Source organism: Haliotis rubra, unplaced genomic scaffold (assembly GCF_003918875.1).
Source record: "Haliotis rubra isolate DU_JTF1 unplaced genomic scaffold, ASM391887v1 Scf367, whole genome shotgun sequence".
NCBI classification, from domain to species: domain Eukaryota; kingdom Metazoa; phylum Mollusca; class Gastropoda; order Lepetellida; family Haliotidae; genus Haliotis; species Haliotis rubra.
This window is the reverse complement of record NW_025767043.1, coordinates 47,246-74,714: the sequence shown is the minus strand read 5'-3', so window position 1 is coordinate 74,714 and position 27,469 is coordinate 47,246. Positions and strand designations below refer to the sequence as shown.

General features: G+C 44.4%; 1 protein-coding gene across 1 annotated transcript in view; it reads right to left on the bottom strand.

Annotated features, from left to right (window-relative positions):
* Window positions 1-737: 737 nt before the first annotated feature.
* The window catches only part of LOC124285704, a 60,010-nt gene continuing 33,278 nt past the window's right edge, over window positions 738-27,469 (bottom strand). Inside the window, exons 2-6 of the mRNA XM_046721981.1 lie at window positions 16,097-16,228; window positions 13,212-13,328; window positions 9,073-9,235; window positions 7,935-8,044; window positions 738-808 (exon numbers count right to left, since the gene is read on the bottom strand). Of these exons, the coding sequence (XP_046577937.1) occupies window positions 738-808; window positions 7,935-8,044; window positions 9,073-9,235; window positions 13,212-13,328; window positions 16,097-16,163 (528 nt within the window). The 5' untranslated portion in view covers window positions 16,164-16,228. The remainder of the gene's footprint in view (window positions 809-7,934; window positions 8,045-9,072; window positions 9,236-13,211; window positions 13,329-16,096; window positions 16,229-27,469) is intronic.

The following is a 27,469-nucleotide window of genomic DNA, read 5'->3' as shown; positions in this document are numbered from 1 at the left end:
TTATCAATTTGTTGTTACATAGTTTATAGGAGAGTCGGACAATAATCACATATTCATATTAAATTTAGCTGTCATTTCTATTCTGTCAGAAATGTAATCATAGTTCCACTTTTAAGTCATGTTTATACCAAAATTACCACACTGAGAAAATCAATCAGGTCACAGATGTTAACATTGGTCTCTTTGTTTCATCCCAATATAAAAGAAATCTCAAATCCTAATATCCAAAAATGATTCTATCATTTCTTTTGTCTGTCTTTTCAGAATTCTATTTTATATAATTTTCAGTATAAGATATTTATTTGCAGGTTATGTACAAGGTAGGCAGTGAAACCTTTGCCCTTTTCCCCAACTAACTCCAAAAATAAACCAAGAAAATTAAAAAGGCAAAAGGCTGTTGTTACACTGATACTTTATGATATATATATCATAAAGTAAGTTTGGTGTAGAAAACAGACTGCCAGTTTGCCTGCCTGAGCCTGGGCCCCTAACACAGGGAACATGACTTCAAAGCAAAACAACACAGCTTACCGTCATATATTGGAGGGGTCACTTGTGCAGCTTCGATGTCTGAAAAATATGACCAGATATTTCATAAAATATTCATTACTGTGATGACTGACTGACTGAGTTTGGTTTTACGCCGCTTTTAGCAATATTCCATTACTGTGATGAAAATGCAATTTAAATTTAGCTTTCAATGTATTTTAGGACATAAAAAAAGAAATCTTAAACATCTAAGTATCAAGTGATATACTCTCACCAGTGGAGCCGCCATGTTTGATTTTTTTGTTGCAGAATCTGGTGTCTGAAATGGAAAAATGAACTATGTCACCAAAATCACACAGGAAACATGGACATTAACGTTGCATTAAACAATATTTCAATTGTGTAGAAGCGACGTGTGCATGTGTGCATGCGTGTGCATACATATGTATGCAGATTGTCTGTGTGCAGTGAGTGTGAGTGTCTGTGCATGACATCTCAGTTAAGGAAACTTGACAAGAAAGACCAGTGATTTATATGATCCGCACCATAAACGCAGTCATATTACAAAATGTATTCAGAAGAATGCAATAAATAAAACCTGGAAACTGAATTTGAGCAAATCAGGAGCTGAACATGAATTGTAAAAGGCATGTGTATAACACCGGCAGCATACAACATGAACAAACAATTAAATATATACAAACCTGTAGAGGTTATTAATTCTTTGAAGAAAGTCCTCCTTGGGGTACATGTAAGCATTTTAATGTCCATTTTAAATCCTACGACAGTTGTAACTATATTTAATAAAATATTTACAAACAAAAAACTCATTTTGTCTTGTGAGACCACCCCTACAGGGCCCCACCGGACCCCCTACAGCCAAGAGCAGGTAAGTCTCGCCGTCTACCTCGTACCTCACTTTTCATACTGAACGTGTCCGACAGAATGAGGGGAGGCGGGTGGCCGTACCCCAAGGAGGACTTTCTTCAAACAATTCATAACCTCTACAGGTTTGTATAATTGTTTTTCAGAAGAAGTCCTCCTTGGGGTACATATAAGCATATGACAGACTCCCAAAGATATTGAGATGGGAGTGACATTCTGTCTGGCAACAACTAAACCCATGGTGGAGTGAAATCTACAGCCGATACGTAAATAGAAAAACACTTACCGAGCCACCTAACCGCTGATGTCAATCAGACAGGGTGTGGCTAAGGCGGGAACTAGAGAGCCCAAGCTTATACGTCAATGGGCTCAAATCAATTATGACATAAAACCCCACCCCCAACCATTACAATGGAAAGGAATGTATGGGGACATGCCGAAACAACTCCCAACCCTAATATAGCCCCAACCAGAGAAGCGTGGCGAGAGGTATAAGGGTAGGGAAAGCGTAAAAATTTAAATGCTTAAAAGCCAAGAGTCAAGCTAATAAGTACTGCAAACTAATACTTGAATGCACCCCTCCTGTTTGGAAGAGGGCTTGCTGGGACCTCGATAAAACCCAGAGAAATTATTAGCCTCGCTAAAAACTTTCTGAGGAAATCGAACGAGTACAAACGCCATGCATTGTACGAGTGAAAAACAGGATAAAACACCCGCACCAAACACTCTCGGCGTGAAGAAGGTAAGTGTAGACCACCATCCCACAGACTCCCAAATACCGAAGTCTCGGGAAGAGGGAAAAAAACTGTTAGCGTACACAAAAAATCCCCTGAATAGTGAAAAGCGTGGCAGAACATGTGTTGGCTCAATATTACACTAACCTGGTCACGTGACATCCAGCTCGAAGAGAGGCATACCAAACAGTGACCCGTGGGGGGGGGTTGTACCCAATTCCGTCGCAAGATGGGTTAATAGCATAGGACTGGTTAAAGCGTTCAAAACCGGCCCCACCCTCTTGCCTTTAAGTGAAGAGGACGTAAGAGACGTATGTACACCCAAACCCGACCCAATTCGAAAGGGTGGTAAGGCTTATACGATGTAGTGATATGAACCATATCGACATTGAACACAGAACCGATACCAATGACCAGTTACTAACTTGGTCAGGGTGGCAGGACACTCCACTGGAGAGAACCGAAAGACTGAACCGAGCACGAATGAGTGTCAAGTCGGTAATGGCGAATGAAGGCGTTCTGCTGGCTCCAAAAAGCAACAGAACCGATCTCTTCATTGAGCAGTGCCGCCGTGTATTGCCAACAAAGCGGCATCTGCCCTACCCAGTCTGCCTTCAACCCCTCGGGGGAAGGTAAACCTTAGCATTGTGACCGAACATTTACAGAAACAAGCCAACGAGATAAAGTCCGCTTGCTAGCCAACTCCCCAGTCTTCCCGCCACCAAACAGAGCACATGGGTACCCGTACGGATCCCTTTCATTCGTTAGTCACGGGTGAGCAATCGAAAGATTAGTCCACGGTGTGGACGGCTGGGTAAGGGGTGGAAGTTCGATATGAGCAGTCCCGTTGAAAAAAAATATCGAACTGAGAGTGTTTCATGCCAGCTACGAAGTGCTGCGTACGAGAGGGTGCTGCCTAGGCAGAGCACCATCGAAAGAGGTGTGAAACGTGGAAATAGCCATGGAGTACCCGGGAATGGTGGAGGTCATAAGGCACTCAACCAAAACGAGGTTATAGTAACTCCAATATCCGAACTAAATTCGCAGAATAGGGATTATGAAATCCCCCTATCTGCACACCAGCACGCCTAACCTATCAACACACTGAATGGGTGTCAAATCCCGACCTGAAGCCAGAATTGTGTCTGCAACGGTTGCAGGAATTCTGCGTGTCTGGGGGTTAGACCCGACAGACCAAGCCACCCTGTGAATCCGAGGATTCAGGTGTGACACCCCCGTTCAGAGTGAGAATGTCTGGCCGAAAAGGTAATTCGAATCCCGGCGTGCGGGATCGAACACCAACCTGACTGCTGTCAATTCCAGCACATTGACGTGCAGGTTGTGACTTCGTCGTCAAGAGACCGCAGGTCGCCCAGAACATCAGCCCATCACCCCAACCCGGTAGGGATGTATCTGGCTGGACTGAGAGTGACGGTGTCTCCAGGGGGAGCCCCTCGGAGAGACGCCTGATGTCTGTCCATCTGACTGCGTGAGGTTGACAATTCCGCCCAGTTTCGTAAGATTGACCAACACTGATCGCGAGGTTCCCAGACTCAACAGTTATTCTAAAACCACAATGAGCAAGTCGCCTAGGTACGGATGACAACACCGGCACTGCGATCTGGCTATCTGGGCTGTAATAAACCTCAATTTGGTGAACACCCTTGGCGCCGTAATGTAGCCTAAGGGGGAGCACGTGAAACTGGTAGCACGTCCCCTCAAACAAGAACCGAAGGTAAATCTTGAAATCAGGGTGCAATGAAACAAGGAGGTACACGACCTCGAGGTCGATTGACGTGCGCCAATCCCCTGTCTCGACAGATGAGATCACCGAGCGCGGTGTCTCCATCTTGAAGGACAGTACCTCTATAAACTCGTTCATCTCTCAGATGAGAATGGGTCTGATCATTCTGTTCTTAATGGCAACGAGGAAATAAATGGAGCCAAACCCCACATTTTCCTGACCATTGGAAACCACCTCGCTGGTTGCCTTGCCCAGCAGAGACTGGATCTCGGCACGGAGTATTTTCGCCATCTCCCGGGAAGCCGACACTGGTGTGCGTCGCTCCGACCGGGGTTTGTGGCAGAATACAGTAAAACCCCTGCAGTAGGCAACATAACGTTTGCCAGTGGCTGGGCACCTGAGGAATCAACGAGAAGCTCGACAGACTTCCGCATTCCTCGAAACGGTCCCGGGCGCCATAGGCCCATAACCGCACTCATCATTTGGCTGGGAGGGGAACTCCAACGGTTCAGGTAAATGACGTGAGGCAACACAGCCGCGATTCTATCTCGCACTTGCCTCAGGGACGAACCTACTCAGTGTTAAGTTCAAAGAAGTGAGAAGAGCAGAAGCTCAAATCGACTTGTCCACTGTTCCGAGGCACATGGGAGAAGCCTGATAAATCAAGGTTTCACAAGCACTCAGACCTCGGAGCGTCGAGGTGACTGACACACTCGATAGCTTCTTGGTCAAGACGTCAATAGACATCAGGCCAAGACCTGAACTACCGGCGCCAGGAATCTGCGCCCTACCAGTGCCGAAGCCCGGGTAGGTGCTACTCACGGGGTTCAGAGCATCCGCGGAGCCGAAGCTTGGCGGTTCTACACCGAACCCCAATCCGGAGACACGTAGGAGTAGCCTGATAAATCAGGGATCCCCCAGTACTCTCCGAAAGTGCACTGAGCATATAGTCAAACATAGCCTATAGCGCTATATAAATACCCATACATACATACATATATATATATATAGAAGTGCTCGGGTTGGCAATGCAGGGGTTCCCCTGGTGTACATGGGTAGACCTTTGTGCTTTGAAGTGATCGATAGCTCCGTCACACTCAAAGTCCTCTTGGCCAGGGCGTTGATAGCTAACAGCGCTGCAGATCGGCTCCGTACCGGGGCCAAAGCCCAGGTTTGTGCTAGTCCGATCCTCGGTCCCGAGACACATGGGAGTAGCCTGGCAATGCACGGTTCCCCTGGTGTACACGGGTAGACCTCTGAACATCTATGTCATCGGAAGCTCGGTAGCTTTGTCACACTCAACAGCCTCCTGGCCTGGGCGTCGATAGACATCAGGCCGAGACCTGAGCCAGGCATCTGCACCGTACCGGGACCCAAGCCCGGGTCGGTGCTAGTCCCCAGGTTCAGAGCGTCCCCGGAGCCGGAGCTCGGGTCCAATCGTCCCCGGGAGGTCAAACCCTTCCCGGAGCCGGAGCGGGGCCTCCCCCAAGTCTGAGATAAGAGCGTGCACCGATGATCTCCGCTGCTGCTATAAGTAAGAATCCTTAGAAACCTTTCAAATATTATCCCCCGCCTGAAGCAGATTAGTGAAAAACAAAAAATCTGCATGCCTGAAAGAATGCGAGTGAGGCGCAGAAACCCAGGCAAATAACACAACCTCAGCCACTATGAGCCACGTTGCGTGTAAACGTATGAAATGTGTATATGTGTAACATAACACAACATAATGTAACAGGAATATTGACGCAAGGGCGCATTTGACTGACTGACTTTGGTTTTATGCCTCTTTTAGCAATATTCCAGCAACATCACAGCGGGGAACACCAGAAATGGGCTTCACCCATTGTACCCATGTGGGGATTCGAACCTGGGTCTTCGGCGTGACGAGCCAACGCTTTAACCACTAGGCTATCCCACCACCCCCGCTTATTATGAACATCCTTGATCGTCGTGAGCGTCCTCGGCTACAGCCATTTAAATACTAAACATACAATGCAAAGCAGAAAAAAGGTTGGCCGCACCTGTGTGTACATACTAGCGAGTAAAGTTGAGCGATACGAAACGAACACTATCAAAATTACTCAACGACTTACCATAAATTTGCTAAAAAGAGAATTTAGGCAAGCCTACAATAATATATGAACTCCCTACTACAAGCTACCAAGAACATGTAGCAAGGAAACCACGATCATGTGGTCCGCCATTTTGCCTGCCACAAGGCTGGAAAACAGAACCCACGGCAAAGTTACGACAAAAGATGAATGAGAATATCAACACATGAAGTCCATCTAACGCCCGCACGTAAAGAAAGGAACCATACATACAGACATAAAAGTCTCAAACTCGAAACAAACACCACGCATGTCTATTCAACAGATCGACAGCATGAAAAGTGAGGTACAAGGTAGACGGCGAGAGTTACCTGCTCTTGGCTGTAGGTGGTCAGGTGGGGGCCCTGTAGATGTGGTCTCACAAGACAAAACGAGTTTTTTGTTTTGTAAATTTTTTTATTTTTAAATATATACTTACAACTGTCGTAGGATTTAAAATGGACATCTAAATGCTTATATGTACCCAAAGGAAGACTTCTGAAAAAGAATCCTGCATTCTGATTGGCTGAACTGAACATTTGTTATTGCATTCATTTCCCCAAAAATGTAAAACAATTAAGCCACTCATATGAAAACATTACTTTCACCAATTTCAGATTGTTGGAAATCTGTTAATCTTTTGTAATGATCCACCAGGAGGATTTATACAAATCTTTGAAGGGCATTTAGAAGTGGAATGCATAAGAAAAGCAAGATTTGTGGATGTCAATTTCTTTATTGTAAATATCCTATCACATCTATTACCATGTTGTTTTAGTGTATCACTGGCCTCATGTATGTACTATACATTCATTCCTCAACATTGTTAAACACAATGTTATGCATACATGTTTTCTTTGTAGTGCCTCATGTATGTCATTCTCCTTCCCACAGATGTTACTCCTGTCATATCTTCCTACGTAACCTCTGTCCTAATACGGCCCTTTCATGAGTGTTCAAGACTCGTGATTGGAGGCAATCAGATTTAGTTGTGCAATCAGCGACGTTGTTTCAAAAGTGATCATTCGCAAGGCCTCTAATTTCCGTATGCTTCGAGAAAACTAAACGTCTTCCCCTGCGCGATGCGCAAATGTTTCTTCTAGACAGAACTCCGTCATGTTATGGCGGATCAGTGGCGTCTCCATCGTACTCGTTGACAACGGACAAGCTGGCCATTAAACGTCTTGTGTGTAACATCAACACAAGTCCCCGGCAGATGGGGGGATATTTGTGGCCCCACATTTGCTTGTGTTAGTCAAGTTGAATCTAAGTCGATGTAACACGTGTTCTGATTGGATAGAAAGAAGGGAGATAATTCGTGTTGCGATCTTTTGCCGCTAGGGGATTTTACGAGAACCGGGAAATATGGCCGTATTAGAACAGAGGTTCGTAGGAAGATATGACAAGTAACCTCTGTGGGAAGAGAATGCATGTATGTATATATCCCCCATGATACTCCCAACCGCCTCCGTGGTGTAGTGGTTAGAGCGTCCGCCCGGAGAGCGGAAGGTCGTGGGTTCGATCCCCGACCGCGTCATACAAAAGACGTTAAAATATGGTACTTGGCATTAATAGGTACAACAAGGACTGGTCGGCTCGGAGTCAGTATAATGTGTCTGAGTGGGGTATCCATGCTTCACTGCGGGCATGGTATCTCAGTGGGCTAGCACTATAAAACCAGCTTCAGTCTGGGCTAGTACCAGCAGGCGCACATACACACACACGCATGCACGTCGTCATATGAGCGAAATATTCTCAAGCACGACGATAAACCCAATTTCACCTCGCCTCACCTGATGCTGAGTCCCTACCATCCACCTGATGAAGGAGCAAGCATACACTCTGAAACGTCGTGTTATTCACAATAAAGAAGTTGACATCGATAAATCTTGCTTTTCTTAGAATTTATACAGTTTACACATCGGTTTTACTTTTCATACATGAATGAAGTAGAAAAAATACGCATTGTGTGAAGATAAATGAAGTACTCACAAATGGTGTTTCTGTGAACGGCAATCAGTACCACAATCCCCATTATCAACAACACACAAGCTGCTGCTATTGCCGCTATTACCCCAGGAGCAGTGTCCGGTGTGGAAGGCCTGTGAAGGATTCAAAAGAAATGAACTGAGGGGATCTTTGCTCCATGTCTAGTGACAATTATGGGTTTAGTTCCAGACAATGTAACTTGTGACTTGTCTTCAACGACTGGAATGATGCATAGTATTGCATCCAGAGTGCACGGGTACCAAGTCAAGAGTGACTTAGTGTGACATTCCAGCCATAAACAGCAGTCTGGAACAAATCTGACCTTCTTAGCAGGCGAGAGAGGCTCCCAACAGAGTTAACAAGCCTGACCTATCCAGCAGGAAAGTTTAGATCCTACCAACCAAGTAACCAGGGCCCCGTTTCACAAAGCTATCGTAGTACTATGACTGCCGTAACTATGTTACAGTATAGGAAGTATGACAGTCTTACCGCTACGTTAGTTTTGTGAAACGGGGCCCAGGCCTAGGTAACCCCACTCCCATCTTAAAATCACAGGGACCGCCTCCATGGTGTAGTAGTTAGAGCGTCTGCCCGGAGAGTGGATGGTCGTGGGTTTGATCCCCGACCGCGTCATAACAAAAAGACGTTAAAATATGGTACTTGTTGGTCCCTGCCTGATGCTAGGCATTAATGGGTACAACAAGGACTGGTCGGCTCGGAGCCCGTATAATGTGTCTGAGTGGGGTATTCATGCTTCACTGCGGCATGGTATCTCAGTGGGCTAGCACTATAAAACCAGCTTAAGTCTGGGCTAGTACAAGCAGCCGCACCTACACATACACACGCATGCACGACGACATATGAGCGAAATATTCTCAAGCACGACGTTAAACCCAATTTCACCTCACCTCAAAATCAAAGGCCACTCTCATGCTGAATATATGTACAAAAATATATAATCAAACATAAAATGCTATTTTTCAGGTAGCTTGAATAAGGCATTGGTTTAGAAAATTCAGGGCATTTCAAGCCATTTTGAGGTAAAATGTAATCAAAGGATTCTCCCAGGGACAAAAGAAAATATAGTTAATCCTGTCCCATTCCTCCATCTGAGGTCCTTGCTGACACTTTTAAACTTACGGGGGCAGTCGTGACGGAAGTGGCAGTCGTGACGGAAGTGGCAGACGTGGCAGACGTGACGGAAGTGGCAGACGTGACGGAAGTGGCAGACGTGTCTGGCGGTTTGCAGCGTCCAACTCCCACACCTGGTCGCTGAGTTCCAACCGGGCAATCATGACATTTCCCTGTAAACAAACGATTCCGCTTATTGAGCTTTATATAATATGGTTTCAAAGTATAAAAAGATATCTTGGGACATTCACCATTATCAAGAGAGGTGTGTGTGTGTGCTTGCGTGTGTGTGTGTGGACTGACAAAAGCCCAGCAAGACCAAAGCCCCCATACACAAAAGCCCGTTTGGGCAAAATCCCCATAGCAAAAATAACAAATGAGACAAAAGCCCCAAATAATGTTACTCAAGGTGGTCTGAGTAAGAAGTTGGTCTTGAGAATGGTAATCAAGAAATTGGGTTTGAAAAGGATTAAATAAGATAAGATGTGACAAGTGCTGTATTAAGAAAATATTCTCAGATTGGATAGGGCTTTGCTGATTTGTTTGTGATTTGATGTGACAAGTAGTGCTGCTCAGAAAATGTGTTCAAATGTTCTGATTGGATAGGGCTATGTTGATTTTTAATATTACAATGTAAATAAATCTTGTTAAATCTGAATCGTTTTCGTATATACTATTATATGGGGTTTTTGCCCAAAAGGGCTTTAGTCAGGCAATCAGTGTAACAATGCATCAAAATATCGATGGATTGCAATTGTTGAGTCTCTAACAGCAATTAATCGATGGTAGAAATGAACGAGTCATCATATTAAGATGACAAATCCCCCAGGCCCCCATAAATTTGAAAAAACAAATCAACTCAGTTACTTAAAGGTCACATGCAACCAAAAAATCAAACATAATTAAAACACAATTATCACTTATTCATGACATATAATATACATTGCTGGTTATGAAAAAACATATAAACAAAATTATAAGCGTACAATTGCATATCAAAAGTGCAATATTGTGTACTTGGGTTTACTTCCCAAGAAACGAAGCAGCCGGGATACCGAACCCAGTCAGAGCGGGTGGGTGTGCACTCAAGTGTAACGGCTGGTTCATTTGCAGATCCCTCACGGCTCATTGTGTGTGTGTATATATAGAGATGTTGGGTTTTGTAAATACATGCTCATTTTTTTGTGTATAACATTTTGCAATCAACAGACATCATAACATGTCATGTGTTCAAGTATCACACCTGCCTCCCTCGTAACATATAGTGAACTGTGTCAATATTTTAATGATAGATTGTTAAACAACTTTATTATTTTTAGGACAAATTCTGCAAAAACCTCAGAGTCGGTATGATGTTTTGATTATGATCAGCGTTTCATAGAGTATTTTATGTTTTATTAGTTTTCGAGTTAGATTGCAATTCATCGGTCCGCTTTTGAGCCAAATGGACTATAGTTATTAAAAGACTGAAACTACTTCAACTTGTTTTTATTTCATATAAATATTTCATTAATTTGGGAAATGACTTGTAATGAGACAATTCAAGGACAGAAAAAAAAACTTAGTTGGTCGCAATAGACTATCGCTATCGCAATAGTTGTTTCCCCCTCAATAGTCACGCCTTGTAGATGTAGTGTAGGTGTTGTGAGTCTGGGCGTGAGTGGACATAAAAGCGAGTGGGTGGGTGTATACATGTGAGTGGGTGTATAGGTAGGTGTGCTTGTACTAGGGCTGTAACGATGCATCAAACTATCGATGGATTCCAGACTATTGATTGTTGAGTCTCTGATAGCAATTAATCGATGGTAGAAACGAAAAACTATCGATGCATCGATAGTATGTGGGACTATCGATAGTTTAGTAACTGACATCCGTTGATAAATGCGCAAAATACAGGATGTTTGGGTGGAGACTTGCAGTTTCATTGAGTTTATGTTTTAACTGTTTACTTGATCTGGGTTTCTTGTCAGTTATTAAACAGACTGAAACTACTTCAACTTGTTTTTATTTCATATAACTATATATTAATTTTAGAAATGACTTCAAATGAGACAGTTCAAGGTAAAAAAAAATATTGCAATAGTTGCTCACAATATCGCAATAGTTGTTTCCCCCTCAATAGTCACCCCTAGCATGTACGTGTGTGGGGGTGTGGGAGTGGTGCAGTGTGCATCAGCATTCATATTAGGGCTGGGACGGATACTCGGGTACTCGAATCCGGGTCGGGTACAGCTGGAATCGAGTCCTATTTCAAGGAATCGAGTACCCGGAAAGGGGAGAGAACTCTCATGTCAAGGGCACGTAACTCTAACCTAGAGCAAAAGTGCTAAGCTGAGTGTTTGGGCTCATTTTGAGCTTGATACAAATGGCAGAACCAATTGGCGACTGTGTGTACCATGTTATTTATTGCAGAAACAGTACAAGTTTAATGCATAAACATCTTGCTCTAAAACACAACGTAAAACACGAAGGCGTTCATTACATTGTGTAACTCTAATTGCTTATTAAGTTAGTTCATAAAAAAGCTGTTAAGACTACATTGAATAGTGTTTAGTTCAAATTTCATTTCAATTTCATGAGACACATACTTTACTTCTGCATCAAAGCTGAATACATTCACCATAAAGGAGATTGTAATTAAATGATTGTGTGTGTTGGGATAATCAATTAAAACTAATAAATTAACATAATAAAACGAACGTTTATTAAAAGAGCACATTCTGATTTACAAATTCAACGTTCGGATGATTATCATGACAATAAAAAGAAAGATAATCAAAAATATATAGAAGCACAACTTCCAATGAAGAACTCAGTGTTCACTTATATACAAATTTAGAATATTTAAATAACAATAGTTTTGTGCTGTTTTTGTATATTTAAACGTAAAAGTATAGCATTTAAATGCATTTCTTTGTCGCTACATTTAAACAAAAGTATTTTAATGCGACTTTTAATAATCTTCTGGAAGGATAAAAATTTAATTACGGTTAATGAGTTATTCATGGCCCTGTATTTGTCTGTACTCTGTAATGTATAATAGTCACACTGTAATGCAAATGACTTGCGCAACAGAGCAAAATGACCAGTCTTTCCTCATGCGGGCGAAGCATTTTGCTATGTTGTTTAACTCAGTTGCATTACAGATTGGAGAATTCTATAGGAGATATACAGATCGGCAGTCAGTAAATACATCAATCACATTGTATTCCATGTAAGTTTACATAAAGTCCCCATGTAAAACATTATAGGTTCAGTTAGAATATCACATCTGAATGTTGTTCAACAACAGAATAAATTGCCTTTTTTTCATTTACATAACACACATTTAATTACACCTTGGTATTGTCCGGTTAATGGAAGTTATTATTAACGACTAATTTATCTGCACATGAGCAATGAGTTGTCAAGTCACAGTGGAATGTAAGTTAGTAATGGTGTTGCTCTTTATATCAGTTAAACAGACGTAAATTAAATAGTTTAAGATCAGTTTTAATGTCTTATTGCCATCCCTTCATGGTTTCTATAAACGTTTGTCAAATCGTGATTGAATATTCAGAAAGTTGACAGAAGCGCTTTATTCTTGACGTTTCCGGGTACTCGATTCCGATTCGGGTAAGAACATGCGGGTACTCGATTCCTGTTTTTCCTACCCATTCCTGCCCTAATTCATATATGCTCATTTCTGTCTGGGGCAGTGGGGTAGCCTAATGGTTAAAGCGTTCGTTCATCATGAAGACACGGGTTTGATTCCCACATGGATATAATGTGTCAAGCCCATTTCTGGTGTCCCCCGCCGTATTATTGCTGGAATATTGCAAAAAGCGGCGTAATACCATACTCGCTCACTCATTTCTGTCTTCAAGTCCGACCAAAACTGGTTGTGTAGTGCCAGCCAACTGTTAATATGCAGCGATTAAACATGGCTATACCACTCACAAACAGCAAACTGAGTAAACAGATCCTTGTTTCATGGGCAAGACAACAAAAGCAGGGTGGTTGGGTGTATGAGGTGCACAATGAAATTTTGATTTAAACCCTTAGAACAAACTGTGGTCTCATTTCAATCAGGTGAACAAAACATTCCAGGATATTATCCTTATTCTAAATTCAACGAACACCCCATGGTGTAGACAATAGAATCCTTACCATCCTTGAGATATGTATTTTCCCTACATTTACAGTTGTCAGGGTCGTCCCCTGTGAACCCCCTCTTCTCATCACACCGGCACCGAGTAGGAGATGTTGTATTGTCTAGCACAGACTCTGGACAAACCAAACAGAAATAACTTTACTAGAACAGAAATGACAACTATTTAGCATCAGAAATTCAAACATGTTATATTTGGGATTACCTTTCTCAGTAACGTACAGTAGTGCTGGCAGACTTTTGCAACAATGATTCAACTATAAATGGATAGTTGGTGAGGAGCAGTGCCATTTTAGACTTGTTCTATACAGTGCAAGCTCTCAAAACGGGCAGCCCTCCAATCCGGCACATTCTCAATATCGGCACTAGAATTTGGTCCCGGCAGAAGCTAGTTAATTTTGTATCATTTCCACGCCCTCTAATCCGGCGTCAGTCTATTTGGTATTTCGGCACAACATAGACCGCCCAATTAACTCTTTGTACAATAATTAACACTCTCCGGTATCTCGGCTCTCCTGTTGATTGGCTGAACGTGTATTAACAACACAGTGGATTACCATCGGCATTAAGGTCCTTAATGTTGCCTGATAAAAGGAGTATGGATAAGGATTAGGCAAATTAGTGAGAAACAGTAAATTTGACAAAATTGGACATGATTGGTTTTTGACTGCCCACAGTAAAATCATGCCCATTTCTGGTCCTATTTTGACAGAGAAAGCTGAAAGGCATCAGATGAAGACACGATACCGGATAAGACCCTATCCAAGAATTAATGAAGAAAGAATATGATAACTATCAACACGCTGTTCAGTCGTATTTTACGACACACGAATCATTCTCAGATTGAAAAGGGGAAGTTCTCTAAACCGGCACGCCTTCTAAACCGATATAGTTTTGCCGGTCTCAACGAATGCAGAATGGGAGGGCTTCCACTGTATTTAGACAGTGTTGGAATGGACGACAACCCGAATTTGATGCAGAGAATAATTTAGAACTTTCTAGACTTTTTCTTGGTACATAGGGGAGCAAGTCAGAGGTGCAGATAAGCTGTGTATCAGCGTAAATTACAAATATTTATGTGAAAACTCATTTCCTATTAAGTCTATTGTGTACAAGTACGCTTGATTTTTTTGTAAATACTCAATAAATTTGATCTTGCATGTGTAGACACAAAAGTGTCAAATCTTAGCCTGCATACCGGTGGATAGATAAAGTAACAAAGGTATACTGAGAGGCTCTATTTCAGCACATGAACTTGGCAACTTGTAGTCTTTCTTATCGTTTCTCATATTACAGATCAAATATAGATAACAAACACAAAAACGAACATTTAATCTTTATATTTTTACAATTTAAGGAAAATGGCAAAATACCCAATTGAGTTTCAGTGAGGTGGGTACATTTTATTAGGTTTCCCAGGGCTCCAGATAATTTTTGAACACCAGGAGTACGTATACTCCTTATTTTTTCAATATAGGAGTACTCGAAAACCTTAAACCTACATTTAGAGTACTGAATGGAATTTATTGGCGTATCAGTAGTCTTGTGTTTCGTTTCATATATGCACCACAACATTGCTAGTCTTGTGTAAACAGGTCAATAAACAATAAAACAATACTTTTTCAGATAAATACGTCTGTAAATGATTCTAAGACCGTACACCATTCCCGTGGTGCGTATCTGCTACGCTTTATAAATTATTTCCTACCGTATCGTGCAAATATTTTATCCATACATACGCCAATACTGCCCTTATCTGGAGCCCTGTTACCCAAAGGAAAATTAGGATACTCGATTGAGATGAACACAAGCGAGTACATAACTCAATGACCCAACAAGTTATCCGTAGCTCTGGCAAGTTATTTTCATCTCAATTACATGTCAAGCCACAAGAAGACCAGAATTACTACTACTACTACTACTCTATTTTGCTCTGTTACTGTGATACCTTTGCAAATCACTACAACATAGTTAACTTAAGAATAAAATTGTTAATCACATAGCTTTTAGTGGTGGTCCAATTAATTGAAATAATCGAAGATTGGTCGTAATGACTAAACGACCAAGCAATCAAAGAAGTTTTCTCAAACACAAACAATTTTGGAACACTTGTTTGCATTAACAAAATTTTTGTCAAGGTTAGTTTTGTCTGTCATTAAATTCACATTTAATAAGCACTACTAGCTCATTCCAAGTCATGATTGAATTTATCTTAATGGTTCCACGAAATTTATGATCCTAACATACATCCTTTAAATATGTGAAATTTGAAAATGCATTTTGTGCAATTTGTAAAAACCTAAAGAACTACAAGCTTTTTTTGTTATTTATTTATTTTGTTCATTAATAAAGATAACAGGAATATTTGATGAATTACCGTAACCAATTATTTTCGATGATTGATGGGTTGTAATGGACCAATCATCAATTATAACACTAATAGCTTCGTTGTTTTTCAGTATCACACCGAGTTCTCTTTCAGAGTAATTCCCAGTTAACTACATGTATTTAGGTTCCATATGGGAATCAACACAGATTCTTGTACCTTTTTTTATTAATGATCCCAACCAGGGTAAGTAAGCGAGGCTTACCACCAATTGTTGCCTGTTACGACAAGCCAGGCTTCCCACCAATTGTCGCCTCTTACGACAAGCATGGGTTACTGAAGATCAATTCTCACCTGGACATTCACAGGTGATCACATGAAAATCCTTTTCCACAATTATATACCAGACCTTTATTAGGTTGAGAGCAAGAACTAAGATCTGATATGAATAAGATTAATTCTACTTCAGTTGTCACCACTGTTTGTCCGTATATCTCTTGTAAATGCCAATATTAACAAAACATAAAATAATTCAAAAAAAAAGATCTTAAGATTTACCTTGTGGACAATACAGCTTGTAGCAAGGCAATTCTGTATCTGAGGTTATGTTGTCCAGCTGTGTCATGCCATTGTCACAAAGCTTGCATGTGTCCAAACCACCATCTTCTGAACATGGCTTGATCTCATTCCCTGGACACAACAGAGATTCATTTAAAAAGTACAGGCAAATCTCAGTTATATTGAAACTGACAACTGACTGCATATACTTAAGAAATAGAGTTCGCTTACTGAAATTAATCTAACGCAGCAAGCAAACGGAAAAGCGACGGTGTCTAAATTAATAATCCTCCTTCAGGGTAACTGATGCGCGCTGTTCTGTTGGCACGTCTGCTCCCCTTCCCTCTTCAGGGTGCTTCTGAGTTAGCATGTAGAATGACAACTGACAGGCATCGTGATGTTGGTTACCAAGGGTATATTAGCTGATGACGAGGGCAGAACAGAATGGTGTAATGACATCAATTCAGTGTGATGTAATGCAAAAAGTGTACTTCATCAGGTGATAAAGTACTGTCAGCGCCTTTGAGCTTTTAGTGAATCAATTTAGAATATCTACCATAAATTGACAAGTATTTGACTGATTTCAGTGAAAATATGCACAGTGTGTTTTCTTTCATGTGAATTTGCAATTGATAGTTTGTTCATCCATACCACCCAAAGTAGTAGGAGTAATAGCGGTTTTGGACCAGGTCCAACAAAAAGCCTCTGCAAAAGCCTTATTTCCCAAATAAGGCTTTGGTCGGACCCTTAGCTCTTGCTACCATTACCCCTAATCTTATAAAAATTAGTAAAATGTCCCCGGCAGCCACAATTCCCCAAGGGAGAAATAGAAATGTATTGCGCTTCCTCCCAAGGGGAATTGTGTCTCTCACCGTGCACATCACACAAAGTTGTGACGGCGGGATACGAACCCACATGTACAGCTTGCGCAGACTATACATAATGGGGTCGCACCACTCAACCGACTGAGCTACCGCGGACTTAGCTGAAGTAGGTCGGTTTAACGGGTATTGTATCATGTGATCACACACACACACCCACGCATCATGCTGTTGACACTACGATCAATAGTCCTCTGTCTGGCCCATCAAGTAGTACAAGGTAGGTTCGTCTGATTTTATTTTCACTTTATCTATGTTGTATAGCTCCACGTGCCGCTATGCCACGTTGACCTCGATGAAACAGTTTAATGTGAATCGCCTATGATCTCTTTGGTGTTTGTAATAAAGGCTTGCTGGGCTTTTCGTATCCCCTGTTCTATGTACTTTTTTTTCTCGACCTCGCTGATAACAGACTTACGAGACTTGGATCGAATCTCTTGTTTCATTTTGTCATATTTTGTGAGTTCAGAGAGGATTGAGAGAAACTCCTCCTCTGAGATCTTACTGTCAGTGAGTGCAGTGGAAATACGCTCACTTACCGTGTTCAACTTTGCTTCAGCCAGAACCCTGATCTCATCATGCTTCAATGCTTTACGATGCAGTCTGCGGGATACAAGCTTAAGCACCACCCCCAACACCCCTGTCACCCCAGCTGTTATTTCGAGCCCCATCACTATAGGTGCCGCCACGATGGTAGCTAACAACCCAACACCTGCCACCCCTAATCCCATGCCGGCTGTCATAAGGGTGGTATCAACACCGTCCACGGCATTGAAAGCTCTATAGTACTTCTTATATAGTGCTTTCCGCGTGTCGCGGTCTTGTTCTAGTTGGCGTGTTACATCACATAACTGCCTCAAGCGGAACAGTAGTATATACAATGGGGGTTCTGGACCAGTTCCAACCAAAGCCTCTGCAAAGCCTTATTTCACAAGTAAGGCTTTGGTCGGGCCCTTAGCTCTTGCTACCATTTCCCCTACTATGAAAAAGTTTGGGACGATAGCGGGACCTCCTAGCCGCGCCGGGGGCATGGCTGGAGTGTGTTGGTATCCTGGGATTGCACCATCCAATACTGGGCTGCGTCTAACGTGCCGCTATGTCACGTTTACCTCGATGAAACAGTTTAATGTGAATCGCCTATGATCTCTTTGGTGTTTGTAATAAAGGCTTGCCGGGCTTTTTGTACTCCCTGTTCTATGTACTTTTTTTTATCATCCTCGCTGATAGCAGACTTACGAGACTTGGACCGAATATCTTGTTTCATTTTGTTATATTTTGTGAGTTCAGAGAGGATTGAACTAAACTCCTCCTCTGAGATCTTACTGTCAGTGAGTGCCGTGGAAATACGCCACTTACTGTGTTCAGCTTTGCTTCGGCCAGAACCCTGATTTCATCGTGTTTCAATGCCTTACGATGCAGTCTGCGGGATGCAAACTTAAGCACCAACCCTAACATCCCTGCCACCCCAGCTGTTATTTCGATACCTAGCACTACGGGGGTAGCCACGATGGTAGCTAACAACCCAACACCTGCCGCTCCTAGCCCCATGCTGGTTGCCATAAGGGCAGTATCAGCCCGTCCACGATATTGAAAGCTCTATGGTACTTTTACATAGTGCTTTCCGGCGATGTCAGCGGGTCTTGCTCTAGTTGACGTTTTACATCACATAACTGTCTCAAGCGGAACCCGTCTACGGTTTCCAGGGTCTTCGCTACTTCCTCTACGACTGGGTACAGGCCCATCCTATAATATATATTGCAAAAGATATTTTAATTGGGTTTCATTTAACCTTCGATCAACGTACTTGAGGCTTATAAGGTCTAAATCCTTCTGTAGGAGAATAGGTGAGAATGTAATAGGTAACTCTGCATCCACACGAAACTCATTAAGGTAGGGGGTTATTATCCACCCATGGTAGGGGCTTATTAAGGGGGTTATAGAACCCGTTGAGGGGTCCGGTTGTATGATGATACGGAAACGTTGATACCTGGCCTGGGAACTCCAGTGTACAGTCACCCCGGGTAAAAGTTGTTGTTCTGCAGGATGACTATGGAGACTTCTATGATGAGCGTGGAGCCTGGTGCCATAGATGGAATCCCTGCGTACCCGTAGCAGTCATACCTTAACTCACCCCCGTGGAATGCAGATAACCTATTGGGTGCCGAGCTTAGTGAAATCGTTGTATTAGGGGCCGGAATGAAACACCCGAGCCGGGTACCGCTATTCTTAACTTCAGAGATATCATGATATTCATTTAATGTGATATAAGGTGAGGTGAGTGTTAAGTTGACTAGCCATTCAGGCTCTTTAAGATCTGATAACGGCATCCGCCTATACACGTTGTCTTTGAAGTGTAGGATGTATAAGGTGTCTTCCTCACCAGGCTGATCGAATCCCTCCGTGTCCCCTAGGTCGTTAAGCGTAGTGTTGGGGTGATGACTGGTCATTGCTATAATACTATTACGATATAATTTCCAACTGGTTTTCTGATAATAGTTCAGGGGTGAACTTAATCCCCATGAAGTGTATGTTGCCAGGTAGGAAGATCTTGGTTAGTGATATCGTGTTTTCCACGATCACGGTGACACCCTGCAGACTGGTGTTGGAGCCGACACCCATCCGCACGTAAACTGTGCAAACGTGGTACTGGTGTTGTTTCACCCACCGAGTTTGACCCCCTTCACGATCTCGACATCATTCCCCGATGGTTCCCCTAGGTAGACTTTGATGATCAGTGTTGAGTTCGCCGGTAGACTCTAGTATCCTGACCACGCCTTCAAATTCAGACACCAACTGCAATGTCACGCTTTGCATGCCCGCTTTACTTTCGATAGCATGTGGGCTGCCATACTGGCGACTGGGCTGATGGCTACGCTTCGCCTCTGAGTCGGGCGTAAGCCACGAGCAGGGTTCCGTTGTTAACCACTTTGTTTAGGTGGTTGTCTTTGTTATCCGTGAACACATAGGGGAGCCGAGCCTAATATTGAGAAACCAGTCGCCTTTATCTGGTAACAACACCCACTTGTCATCTTCGGTGAAGACGAAGCGATATGGCTTGTTTCGGGCGACGGTAGTGCTCTCAACATCGTCTAAGTCGAACAGTTTGCCCCGAACGATGGGTATATTATCCAATTATCATTACCGGTGGTGACTAGGTGTACTTAGTGTTGACTACCGCTCTTGAGGTATCTACTATATCACCTAGGGCTCCACCGAGGGGACTTCAACGCGTTTGTAAATGTTGTTTTTCAGTTGCAAGGCGCATATTTTACCATCTACTCCGGGCGCGTCAATCCGCGTGTGTCCCCAGGTCGGAGATCCCCACATTGATACATTTTTCACCCCGGCCCTTGTGCGCTGGTCATTTTATGTGAAGCGTTAAGCTGAGGTATCCTATATTCACGGGATTATGATTTATATCTAACACCGATATTATCAGCTCAGGTATGTTGCCCTGAGTCAACCTCTTATACTGCCGCGGTGAAAACGACTTCGGTTCTACCGTCGTTGTATTTCTCCGTTTTCACCGCACGGCTCTCAGTATAGTGGAAGGGTGACCCCTTGAATGTTGTACGTTGTGCTCACCTGACCTAGATGAATGTACAGCTCTCCGCACGGTACTAGGTCGGGTAACTTCGCGCCTGTGACGGTTGTTGTTGGTTTTATCTCGTCAGGTGACATACCGAGTGTCCTCGCCAATGGCCGGCCGAGCCTCAAGGAGTTTCTTCCGTTGTTGATTAACACCACTGTGCCGCTTTGAGTCGCTCATCTTGAGTTCGGCTTCCAGGGTTTGAAGACCTCATCGCTAGCGAGCACACGCTGTAGTAGCCGTCAGTTATCTGGCTGCGAAGTTCCACTGACTAACAGCTTATTGTTGCTGGCGCTGATGTTAGTCCATTGGCGTAGGTAGGTGATATCGCAGAGTCGCGACTTCGAGGTGACCCGACGTATTATCGATCGCGTCGTCCAGCTGAATGGCCTCACCGCCGCTATTCCTGGAAGTGTTATGTACATGTTAGAGTATATATGCTCATTATATAATAGTTTTAAAATGTATTCCCAAGGAGTGTCTTACTCCCCTGGAGTGTTTTACCCTAAACTGGACATAGATTTCTCACCCATGAAGATCGCGGGTGCTGATGGGATGTATTTTAACGCCCAGCTTTTAGATGTGTTCAGCCTGTATAAATTTTCGGTGACTAACGCTAAGGTAGTTCATGCTTGGTTCAACAACCCGATGCAGTTCTGGCAGAATCAACTCAACTTCGTGTGGTGCTTCAACGGGTGTGTGGTGTGACATTGACCGACACACGGCGTGGACCGCTGAGTCAGTCTGTGTTCAAGTTCCACGTGTACTACCAGGTCAGGCGTATCCTTAAAGAAATCAGCGTCCCGCTCCCACAGGACAATGCATGGAACCCATTAAACAACAAGTACGATAGGCGGGCCTACGAACGTATTTGCAACGAATTCGAACTGAACCCGAAGACGGATTGGCGTTTGCCGGGGCCGAACCACGGGTTGGGTATCCCCATCGTTCACAACATGCACCTCGTGGATGCCAGCGAGAAGTTGAAAGAATGGGGATACAAGTCGTATCATCACCTCACAACCAACGAGTGGGATGACCGTTACATGTCTTTCAACAACAGTAAGGATTACCGAGTCTGGAGGTTTGAGCAGGGGGCAGCGGATGACTGGAAAAAGTTCATGCTGGACACGTCGAAAGGGTTTACTCGTGCGGGTAATCAGGTTAAACGACTCGATTCGAACGCATGCGTGTGGCTGTTGGGTGCGCCAGACGCGAAACGCGCTCCAACATCCTCGGTAAGGGGACTGCTTACGATGCTCAGAAACAGTTCGTTGTTAACGTTGAGGATGCTATCAATGCTCCAGTTGATCTCCCGAGTGCCATCAAACGCTACCAAGACGTGTTGGGATACGCCAGGTCGAAAGTCGACTACGTGTTCGACGTGGGACTGTACATGGCTCCGAGCGATATGCAATTGAGAGTAAAAAAAGTGGTGGGCTACAACAACGAAATAGTTATAGCCACGGCGGACCAAAAGTTGGGCATCAACCTCGATGTCAACGTCCCCCACGTCCCACCACCCACAACCGGTGAAACGGGTATAGTAGCGCCACCCCCGGAGCCTAGGGTTCAACCAACGCCCCCTGTGGGGTCACCCCCACAATCCAATCAAGAGCACATCGATCGTAAAACAGCCCTGGTGGTTGGTGGGGTAGCTTTGGGACTTATTTGGTTAAAAATTTCTTAGCCGCTACGTACACCAGACCCGCCACGGCGACGATGGCTGCCCACAGGTTTTGACTAAGCCACGTGGCAGTTTTAGCCAGAGCGCCCAACAACCACGAGACGATGCTACCCAGGATGCCGGGCAGGGCTTCGGCAGCCTTACCAGCCAGTTTAGCCAGGGCCTCCCAGAGTTTTTTAATCCAGTCTTTGACTCCACCACTTGGTGGTGTTGGGCCGCCGGCAGGCGTGGGGGTACCCCCACTCAGTGACACCACCAGGGTTGATATGATGAAACCCAATGCAGTCAGAATGCTGGCGATGGTGATGCCTTGCTCCCGGAACAGTATCCGAATCCTGTCAGCTAGCGTGGTGTCTTCATTTAGGACTCGATCGATGGTTTCCCGTACTCTACTGATCTGTGATCGGAGGGATTCCCGGTTAGAGGAAGCGGATTCCAACCGAGTCCGCTCTCGCCTTCCAAGTTTTTATTCTCTCCTCGATACGACGCTTTTCATATCACCATCCGCCGGGTGAGTTTTATTTTCTCATGAAATGATGTGCTCATCGATTTCATTAAGTTTCCCCATGTTGTTCACGAAGTTCTCCGCATACATGTTTCAAGGCTTGCCTAGGCCTCGCAGTTCCCTCAGGGGAAATTCGAGACCGCAAGGGTTTGTCATGGTACGTGGTCAATATTTTCTCGATACTGTCCGACGTTTCTTTAGCATCCCCAGTATTGGCCCTGGCTGCTTGCAGATCTTGGACAGCCTTCGGGGGAAGCTTAGGTCGTGCGCCACCGTAATCTATGAAGCCTAGTTCATCACGGATCAGCTGACCCCCACCAGGGCGACTGGTGAGTGTTGACAAAGCATACGGCTTCCCATCTTTTTTTATGATATCGACCCGCGGGTGAGCCTTCAATCGCAGCGTGCCCTTCTTATCGACGGTAAACTTGGCATAGTCCCTTCCCAACGGCTTGATGTTGTCTCTATTTTCAACTGCGTTGTAATAATCGTCGACAGCCGGCTGTATAAGTTCAGTACTTAAGGGGTTAGTGAATGTGGTGTCATCCTCGAATGCCTGGGCACTATCATCCCACATATCATCCATAGGTATGTACTCTGCCATTATTTAGTATTAAAATATATTTCATTTATATAACAATGTACGGTAGAAAACTAGATCCTTTCAGAAGATCAAGAGAGCCTCTAGGTGTCAGAGCCGTGCGCCAGTCGGTGACCATCACCAACAATCCCAGCAAGATAGACCAGAATCAAACGCTGCTGGTTAGATTCCCAAACCTTGGCGAGAATGACCTCATTGTACCAGGCACGGTTCGACTGGCGTTCAACCTCACGCTGACCTCCATCAACGACAAACGTGAGCTAGTGCGGAACGTAGGTCGAGCCATCATCAAGAAAACCACCATCAAGATCAGCGGTAATGAGGTGCTGAGCATCGACGACAGCGACGTGTTTCACTGCTATGGGGATCTCTGGAAAAGCGAGGGAGAACGTGTCAATGACGTGTACCAGGGTATCAGCAAATCGACCAGGTCGCGCGATAGGGTATGCCTTCACGCAAGACCAGCTAGACAAGATCACGGACGGTGAAAAGGCCATCGCCTGCGTGCACGAGAACAGGTTCTGCGTGTCGCCGACTTCGAAGTTGCTTCACGGGACACGCCGCTTTACCAGGCCGCTGGGTGATAGGCTTGAATACGAGCTAACGCTTAACGACTACAGCAAAGTAGTGCGCGTCGCCGAACGGTGATGAGGCCAGTTACGCTATAGACAACATCTCTCTGGAGTTCGACATGGTCACTAGCCCGGAGCTGGCCAGGCAGGTTCGAAGCCAGTACTCTGGGAAGATGGCCATCCTGTACGACCCGCGATACTGAGGCATAGATCAGTCGTGGCGAGATAAGAGCGACACTGTGTGGAATATCAACCTGAACGCGTCGGCGCCGATCGATGAAAGGCATCCTGGTCGCCCCGTGGAGGATTACGAGCCGTTCCGGAGGGACAGCGAGAAGTTTTTCAACCCCGAGATTGAAAAGGTGGAAGTGACCATCGAGGGCGTGCCCAACCAGCTGTTCAGTCATGGTATGAGGCCATACCAGCAGTGGGATGAGATAAAAAAGCTACCAGCCAAACAACACCACATAACCAAGGACCTGGACCTATCCTCCGTGAAGATCGGTGAATACCTGACCACCAAGTACGCCCTATGGTTGGACATGCGATCCACAGATGATGATAAACTGCATGGTAGCGGCCGTCGCATAGACAACGGCAGTGAGGGGATTACTATCCAGATTACCAAGAAGGCTCAACCCGCTGGTAAGTTGAAATTATATCTGTACGTTATTATGGACGCGCAACTTAATATAGACAATGGGAGATTCGTGCAGGCCATCTACTGATTTGCCTGCCGGCAAGCCATCACTGCCTACTGATTTGCCCCGCGACCCACACTGCGCCATAGTGTGCGGGCAGACTGGCTGTGGGAAGACCGTTTTCGTGTTGGATATGTTGGAGGGGCACTACAGGGATGTGTTTGATAACATCGTTATCATGTGCCCTACTCTAAGCATGAATAAAACGTACACGGAAAGACCTTGGGTGATGACTGACCCGGACGTACACAAAGTCGACCCGGGAACACGCCTGCAGGACTGGTTGAAAGCTCTTCACGAAAATTTAAAGGAGTCGACGTTGTTTATACTGGACGACTGCAGCTTTAATCGCGAAGATAACAAAAAAGAGAGACATACTATCGTACCTGGCCTTCTCCGGCCGGCATGCAAATCACAGCGTCTGGGTGCTAACGCAGAAGTTCAACTCGGTGTTGAAAGACCTCAGGGAGCAGACGCGATGGGTGGCCTTATTTCACTGCAAGGACAGGGATTCGTTCGAAGAGTGTTTGAGAGAGAACGATGTGATGAGCAAATTAGAACGGGAACGGGTGAAGAAACAGCTCGCTGAAACTAAACACGCTAAGCTCGTGCTCAAGACCGATCAACCAGTAGCCTATAGGGTGTTTTAGCTTAGCAATGCTTAGTAAATGCTTAGCAAAGCTTAGCAAAGCTAAGCAAAAGCTTAGTAATGCTTAGTATAATGCTTAGCATTTAGTTATAGCTATGATATTTGAAGTGTGCGTCATGTGCAACTTAACCTTCATTTCGCTGTGTTTTGCCTGCATCGGGTATTATATTGTTAAAACTAAAACTTACTTGTTACATTATAAGATGGAGTGTGAGGAATTGCTTGAACAATTGTTGGTACCCCAATCACCACAGGTGGACGATGATAAGTGAGAGAAACTGGTGGCGTTGGCGGCAAAGCCAAACATTACTTTGGAGACTACACTCCAGATAAAATTCACAAAATGTCAGCCGAAGAAATCGATAAGCTGTACGCTAGATACGAGTCCCGGCTCGGAGCAGAAATGACAAAGACAATAGGATCGACTATGACCCAGATATACACTGGTATTGCGTCGTACTTCCTTCCCATTCCCCAGGAACGCCGATTGTGGGAAGACCTCGAGAACGACCCTTTTATCGAACACGCCTTGAGCTCTATTAGCTGCGAGCTGTACCACAAATATGGTATGTTGTTAGCCCCAGTGACGGCGGCGATTATTACAGCAAAGCATTGTCAATTTGAGAGGAAAAATAATAATAATAGTATAGATGGATGCTGCACAGGAGACACCAAAGTTGGGGGAACCCCAACAACTGGAGGAAACCCCCACGTTGGGGAAACCCCAACTGGAGGCGACCCCTTCACAGGTGGCGGTGGAGACCCCAAAGTTGGGGGAAACAGTAACCAGGCAGAAGAATCCTAAGAGTAGCTGCCGGTAAAAAACGGTGGTGTAACCAACATAAAATTATCAGGGTGACTCACCCGGAGCGACTCTTGTTAGTTGTATGCGCAACTGCTGCCGTGGCTATCTCGTGGTTATATACACGACACAGGAATCCCAAGGAGGGAGACCCACACAGTGAGGGAACCCCTCACAGGAGAGGAAACCCTCACCCACAATTAGAGGTCGACCAAGATATCATGTTATAATTTAATATTTTTATATCATATACATAATGTCTGAGGGGAAAACGCGTTAGTCAACGACGATACCACGCCACAGTGGTCGCCAGTCTAGCCGTAGGGTACGCCGGTTGACCAAAATGGTGCTTAAACAACCAACTATCAAGCTAGATTTCAACCTACAGGATATGGGTATGCTCATAATGAACCTTGGTATGGCGATGGCCACAAAAGACATCCTAGTAAAACAAGGGATAATACCTGAAAATATTATGAAGTAAATATAGGATGGCCACGATAGCTATGATGGTCGGTGGTGCGTTAGTTGAATGCCCTGGCATTTTCGGGAGTAATTTCCTCTTCTCGAAACTACGAGTCACACGCCGCTGAAATACAGGCAGAGAGGAAGCGGCATGATCTCGCTTATTGAGAACTTACAAACAGCACAGGCTGAGTACGCTAAAAACGCCCAGAGGATTGATTACATTAACGAACAACTCAGGCGTGAAAACCATGCCGCTCAAACATTCCACGATGTCGACGACGCAGCTTAAAGAATACTACTTACTAACTGGTAAACGGTTGCAACCACTCAATAAACCCACACTCGCCAGTACTACACACCATCCAAGGGGCAAATGGACCGTGAACTGGGCTTCATAGCTGGGTATAGCAGCGACTGCGCTGGTTGAAACAATTAGACTAAATACCCATATAAGTATGCTAAACATGAGACCTGCTCCATACCGATCGCGAATACATACTTATGGGGAAGACCGAGGCCTGTGGTAGGAAATGCAGGACTCAGGGTACTGTTGTTTCCACATGGGAAGCCCTAACTACTCGTGTTCTGTGTGCGGTATAGGGGTTAAAGGGCACTACTGTCTATGTAAAGCTCACGGGCTTAACGTGAGTCAGACATCACCTCATCTACGAGAATAAAAGGCCTACATAAAAGAACGTGAGGCTTACTTCAAGATAACAGTGTAGTGTCCCAATTAGAGATTATACACACCTACGATAGCTATGTTTGTGGAAATTGAGCCCAGGGAAGGTTGCCTGAGCAGCTGGCAGATGGATGTGGGAAAAGTATAGATATTAGTGCCCTCAAACCCATGATTATTAGGGAACTATATAAGGGGTGCTCGCTTACAATCATTGTAAAAGTAGGGTTTGATGTGCC